General features: G+C 40.9%; 1 protein-coding gene across 1 annotated transcript; it reads left to right on the forward strand.

Moving 5' to 3' along the window:
- Positions 1-1,194: 1,194 nt before the first annotated feature.
- Positions 1,195-6,725, forward strand: LOC149320523 (uncharacterized). Its single transcript, XM_089500550.1, has 5 exons — positions 1,195-1,233; positions 2,054-2,174; positions 4,034-4,240; positions 4,319-4,817; positions 5,073-6,725. Exons 1-5 carry the CDS (start codon positions 1,210-1,212, stop codon positions 6,637-6,639), a joined length of 2,418 nt encoding a protein of 805 aa, XP_089356676.1. The 5' UTR covers positions 1,195-1,209; the 3' UTR covers positions 6,640-6,725.
- Positions 6,726-6,938: the final 213 nt, after the last annotated feature.

Below are 6,938 nucleotides of genomic sequence, written 5' to 3' on the forward strand. Positions count from 1 at the left end.
ATTCACAGTTTTGATTAATAGATGAAAAATGGTGTTTTAATTTCTAATTTTTACTCTATTGATTTCATCTTGTATTTGTATTTGAAGGGATTTCACGCTATATAGTTATCTGAATTTATAGCCTCCAAGCTGCATTCCTATTGTATTTGTATTATACCGTTTGCATTTTTTTGTTTTGTTTTTCTATTGGGCATTGTGTAATATTATACTTTTTATATTGTTTTATGCTGGTCATCAACTGTAATAAATTTCATTTCCAAGATTAATATGTTCTCTCTAGGAATCTCTAGGCCCTGCAGCCTGACTCTGCCAGAGGTTGACCATAGAGTTGTGCTGGAGAACCTAGAAGTTCCTAGAGAAAATACTTCTCTAGGCTTTTGTTGGTCCTCCAGCATGATTCATATATCAACTTTTTGCAGATGTTGGCGCTAGAGTTGACCTGGAGGACCTGGAGATTCCTAGAGAAGTGTTCTCTCAGATAAAAAGAATAGGGTTTTTTTTTTACAGTGTGGCCTTTCTTTATGCGTGTAAAGCAAATTCTGCCTATGCTTGAGCCCCATTTAAATGAATGGGGCTCGTGTATGTGGTAGCGTGGCGACATGCGTACGCCATGGGTGCACACCCCATTGTTCCCTATGGGACACACCGCCCCTTCTCACCGCGCAGCTTTCAGCATATGCTGAAAGCACGTAAAGCACACCCGCGTATGATGCGGGTGCGCTGTATTTGCATTTTCCCCACATTCACGGGGGTCCTTCACCCCCTAACCCCAGTAAATGTGGAGAGACCACTGTAAAAAAGTTTTATGGAGGCTAAAGTATTTGATTGTGGTCTGGTTTTTGGTTGTGTATATTGGTTCATTTGCAACCCACGTTCATCCATGATTGTGGTGTATTGACAAAGCACTAGCTTCACACAGGTGTCGAGGACCATCCCTGCCATTTTCTGGTGGGACTAGCAATGCATGTTGCCTGCCTGAGTCTCACCTTCCAGCATTCTGCTGTTCTTTTGTCTCTTCCCTTGAGCATCCCTTACAGTTCCTTTTTAGCATGTTTAAATTGTAAATCACTTTGAAACCTAAAAATGAATATGGAAAAACAAATCAAAGAAATTAAGCATCCCTTCCCTTTTTTTCTTTGACATTTCATAGGAGTTGCATCAGGGATGCTGGGAAGCTGTTGTAGCTCACCTCTTTGTGAAGACGTAAAAATGACTCCCATGGAACAAGATCAGGTAAAAGGATGGAAATAGAAATGGGCATGGTTTCCAGATCTTTGACCATTTTGGTCGCCCTCCTCTGGATTCATTCCAGCTTGCCAATATCCTGCAGTTGTGGTGCTCAGAACGTGACACAATATTCCAGACGAAGCCAGATCATGGCATAATAGAGTTGCACTGCTATTGGCTTTTTCAGTTGCCGCATGACACTGTTGTCTCATGTTCAACTTGTGGTCTACTAGGACTCCTGGATCCCTTTTGCATGTACTTTTCTCATGCCAAGTGTCACCATCTTCATCAGTGGTTGCCAAACTTTGATCCTGCAGCTGTTTTGGACTTCAGCTCCCAGAAGCTTCAGCCATCTTGGCCAATGGTCAAGGATTCTGGGAGTTTAATTCCAAAACACTTGGAAGACCAGAGTTTGGGAGTCACTGCTCTATCTGTTGAAGGATTTATGGTATTATGATTTCAGCTTTTAATTTTTTGATAACTTCATCACTTTTTAAACCTCTTCATTTTGTGAATGTTTTAACTATGTTTTTTTAACGTGTTGTCAGCTGCCATGAAAATGGAAAAGTTAGGATATAAATAACAATAGAAACGACTGTGCTTTTCATTTTAAACATTTTTTTTGAAACAATTCTGCTCAGAAAGGCTGGGAATGCTACTCCAGAAGGCCAGATCCCTCTTTTTGAATCCTGTGTTCGAGCTTTCAGTATACATTGAATTCTGCTTAGCAGTTAACTAATCTTGGTTTAACCAACTTGGGTTGACATTGGATTCTAGCAATGGATGAAAGATTAAATATCTGGATGTCAAAAATTTATTCTTTCAGGTGACCATTGAGGATGTGGCTGTCCGTTTCAGTGAGGAGGAGTGGGCCATGCTGGACCTGGATCAAAAAACTCTGCACAGAGAGGTCATGGAAGAGAATTATAAGATGGTGGCTTCTTTCAGTAAGGATTTCTCTGCCTCTTGGTCAATAAAAATCAGTTTATTAATTGCACTCTCTTGCTGTGTGTGTGTGTGTGTGTGAGAGAGAGAGAGAGAGAGAGAGAGAATGAGTGTATTGTTAAGGGCTATGAGATGCTGTGCCCAACACTGTGTCCAGTTTTGATCAGGATGAGAAGAAATTATTCCTCTCTGGTTGCTGCTTCTGAGGAGCTGGTCTTCACAGAGACACCCATTTACTCAAAGGTGGATCCAGTAGGATGGCTTATGCTTTGGAGGCTTTGGAGGTCAGCAGTCTCAATAATAGATGTTCCTTCTGTCCCAAGGTTGGAAGTGACAGCGTCATTACAATGCCCTATGGCTATCCTTCTTTGTTGTGATGTATACCCTATCCTAACTCTCTGGAGAGCAGAGTAGCACATAGCTGCCCAACAACCTTGTTAAGTAAGGGTTAAAAAGTCAAAATGGGCAATTATAAGAATGGTTTCCAACTCTTTACAATTATTTACAATTTCAACAGAGAGAAATGTAAAGTACTGCACCTAGGCAGAAAAAATGAAAGGCACAGATTGGGAGGCACATGCCTGGACAACAGTTCATGTGAAAGGAATATTAGTAGGAATATTAGTAGACCACAAGCTGAACATGAGTCAGCAGTGTGATATGGTAGCCAAGAAAGCCAACCAGTATATAGTATCTTCATCAAGAGAAGTGATAATACCACTGTACTTTGCTTTGATCAGGACTCACCTGGAATATTGTGTCCAGTTCTGGGCACCACAATTCAAAAGGGATGTTGAGAAACTGGAGCGTGTCCAAAGGAGAGCGACTAAAATAGTGAAAGATCTGGAAATGATGCCCTATGAAGAGTGGCTTAGAGAGCTGGGAATATTTAGCCTGATGAAAAGGTTAACAAGGGACATGACTGTCTTGTTTACATATTTAAATATTGTTTAAATATTTGAAGGAATGTCATACCATGGCTCTAGAGACTAGGACAAGGAGTAAGGGATTCAAACTACAGGAAAAGAGATTCCAGCTAAATCTCAGGAGGAACTTTCCCACGGTCAGAACTGTTCGACAGTGGAAGACACTCCCTTAAAGAGTGGTGGAGTCTTCTTCTTTGGAGGATTTCAAACAGAGTGTGAATTACTATCTGTTGGGGGTGCTTTGATTGTGTATTCCTGCTTGGCAGAATGGGGTTGGACTCTGTGTTCCTTGAGGTCTTTTCCAACTCTATGAGTCTGTTATTCTATAGCATTTTTGCTTTGCTCATGGTTTTACTTAAATGCTTCAGGGGATTTGCAATTAGTCTCACCTTGGTTTTAGGTACTGTCTTTTTGGTTCGCATTCTTTTTTATTTATTATAATATAATAACATGTTGTATTTACAAAACTTGCATTCAGCGGCGTGACAAAAATAACATATAAATTCTAAATAAAATCTATTAATTTATAGAATTAATTTATGGTTTGCATTTTATAATCTTTTTCACCACCAGACAAGTGATTTAGGAAGCACAATACAGAATTTTAAACTTCCTTGGTGCTGATCCAACACAATCCACAGTGTCAGTTAAAACTTACCAAATTAGAATTTATTGCCCACTATGTTATCTGTCATATCCTTGTGAATTGCAACTCAGAATATTCCCAGCTTTTGGATGTGCTATGATGGGTGTTGTCATCTAACAACTTTCAGAAAACCACATATACCTCACCCCTTGGATGAGGCAAGAACCTCTCCTCCAAAGCAAGATTCTCACTTCTCATTATTTTCTCACTCACAACATTTATGCTACTTGATTGATTTCATCCTTTCGTTCCCTCATGCCTTCTTCCTGTCTGTCTCTCTTCTTTTCAGGTGATGATAGACAGAGGAGTGAAAATGGGAGAGCACCAAGGAAAGGGGGAGAAGAGAAGAGCATGAGAATGCAAGCAGGACAAAACAGAAAGAATCAATGCTCTGCTGATTCCTGTGATATTCCAGTCCAAGGAAAAACAGATGAAAGCAGGGAAACTCAGAAATGCCTTATCAGTGAGAAATGCTTCCAGAAGGCATCAGGCCTGAATGATAATATCACAAACTATGTAGAGAGAGGAAAAAATACATCACAGCAATCGGAAGAATGCTTTGGATGTAGTACACACCCTACTAACCATGGGAAAAAACATACGGTAGAGAAACCGTATGCATGCCTAGAATATAGGAAAAGCTTTTGTCAGAAAGGAGGCCTCAGTAGACACCAAAAAAGCCGCACAGGGGAGAAGCCATATAAATGTCTGGAGTGTGGGAAAGGCTTTGATGAAAAGAGCAGCCTCATTGGGCATGAAATGAATCACAGAGGAGTGAAACCCTATAAATGCTTGCAGTGTGGAAAAGGATTTACTGAAAAGAGAACCCTCGCTGACCATGAAATGAATCACAGAGGAGTGAAACCCTATAAATGCCTGGATTGTGGGAAAGGCTTTGCCTCAAAGAGCAATCTAATTTGGCATGAAAGGAACCACAGAGAAGAGAAGCCATATAAATGCCTGGAGTGTGGAAAAGGCTTTGCTGAAAAGAGCAGCCTCATTGGGCATGAAATGAATCACAAAGGAGTGAAACCCTATAAATGCCTGCAGTGTGGGAAAGGCTTTACTGAAAAGAGAGCTCTCATTGAACATAAAATGAATCACAGCAGAAGAGTGAGACCCTACACATGCCTGAAGTGTGGAAAAGTCTACGCTGACAAAAGAAATCTCATTTGGCATCAAAAGAACCACAAAAGAGATAAAAACTACAAATGCCTAGAATGTGGAAAGAGTTTTAGCTACAAATTAGTCCTCAAAAGACATCAACATATTCATAGAGAAGAGAAACTCTATACAAGGCTGGACTATGGGAAGACATTTAGAAACATGTCAGTCCTGAAAAGCCACCAGAATAGTCACACAGAAGAGAAATTGAACACACGCCTGGAATGTGGGAAAATATTCAGTCAGAAAAGAGACCTCATCAGACACCAAGACACCCATATGGCAGAGAAGCCATACAAATGTCTGGAGTGTGGGAAAGGCTTTATTGACAAGAGAACTCTCATTGGGCATGAAATGAACCACAGAGGAGAAAAACCGTATAAATGCCAAGAATGTGGGAAAAGTTTTAGCCTCAAGCCATACTTCAGAAACCACCAACGTGTTCATACAAAAGAGAAACCATCCCAATGCCTGGAATGTGGGAAAATGTTCCGCCACCTCAGTGCACACCAAAAAACCCACATGAGGGAGAAGCCATACAAATGCTTGGAGTGTGGAAAAGGCTTTATCTCAAAGAGCAGTCTTATTAGGCATGAAATGAACCACAAAAGAGAGAAACCCTATAAATGCCTGGATTGTGGAAAAGGCTTTGCCTCAAAGGGCAACCTCACTTGGCATGAAAGGAATCACAGAGAAGAGAAGCCATATAAATGCCTGGAGTGTGGAAAAGGCTTTGCTGAAAAGAGCAGCCTCATTGGGCATGAAATGAATCACAAAGGAGTGAAACCCTATAAATGCCTGCAGTGTGGGAAAGGCTTTACTGAAAAGAGAGCTCTCATTGAACATAAAATGAATCACAGCAGAAGGGTGAGACCCTACACATGCCTGGAGTGTGGAAAAGTCTATGCTGACAAAAGAAATCTCATTTGGCATCAAAAGAACCACAAAGGAGACAAAAACTATAAATGCCTAGAATGTGGAAAGAGTTTTAGCTACAAATTAGTCCTCAAAAGACATCAACATATTCATAGAGAAGAGAAACCCTATACAAGGCTGGACTGTGGGAAGAAATTTAGAAACATGTCAATCCTGAAAAGCCACCAGAATAGTCACACAGAAGAGAAATCGAACACATGCCTGGAATGTGGGAAAATATTCAGTCAGAAAAGAGACCTCATCAGACACCAAGACACCCATATGGCAGAGAAGCCATACAAATGTCTGGAGTGTGGAAAAGGGTTTACTTCAAAGAGAAGTCTCATTGGGCATGAAATGAACCACAGAGGAGAAAAACCGTATAAATGCCAAGAATGTGGGAAAAGTTTTAGCCGCAAGCCATCCTTCAGAAACCACCAACGTGTTCATACAAAAGAGAAACCATCCCAATGCCTGGAATGTGGGAAAATGATCCGCCACCTCAGTGCACACCAAAAAACCCACATGAGGGAGAAGCCATACAAATGCTTGGAGTGTGGAAAAGGCTTTATCTCAAAGAGCAGTCTCACTACGCATGAAATGAACCACAGAGGAGAGAAACCCTATAAATGTCTGGAGTGTGCAAAGAGTTTTAGCAGCAAACAAGTTCTCCAAAGACACCAGCATATTCATGCAGAACATAAATTATATACATGTCTAGAGTGTGGGAAGAGCTTCAGTGATAGATCAACCCTCAAGACACACCAAACTCTTCACACAAGGGGCAAAAATATACATGGACAGAAAGTCTCTTAGGCTGTTCTTTTGTTCTTTTTACTTTATGGAAGAACCTGTTCGGTTCAGCTTTGTTGTGGTCTTGGGTCAGTGCTGGTGCTTCACCAGCTGAAATGATATGGTGTCCTCTCTGGTTATTCCCTTTTCAGTTCTAAGGTCTTGTACCTCATGCTTGTTTAATAAAGTTCATTGAAATTTGGTCATTTTCGTTTACACTTTTGTAGAGGTTAACAGAGAAATAAAGGTTTCACATAGCCTCGTGTCTGAGGCATGGTGCAGTGGCTTGAGCTGGACTATGGCTCTGGGAACCAGGATGTGGC

The sequence above is a fragment of the Sceloporus occidentalis genome, unplaced genomic scaffold (genome assembly GCF_023333645.1).
Source record: "Sceloporus occidentalis isolate IW3139 unplaced genomic scaffold, rSceOcc1.0.p SCAF_1, whole genome shotgun sequence".
NCBI classification, from domain to species: Eukaryota; Metazoa; Chordata; class Lepidosauria; order Squamata; family Phrynosomatidae; genus Sceloporus; species Sceloporus occidentalis.

Coding starts and splice junctions, on each gene's coding strand:
- LOC149320523 (XM_089500550.1), top strand. CDS start 1,210: ATGACTCCCATGGAACAAGATCAG. Junction 2,175..4,033: donor TAAGATGGTGGCTTCTTTCA/GTAAGGATTTCT, acceptor TCTTCTTTTCAG/GTGATGATAGACAGAGGAGT. Junction 4,241..4,318: donor CCAGAAGGCATCAGGCCTGA/ATGATAATATCA, acceptor GATGTAGTACAC/ACCCTACTAACCATGGGAAA.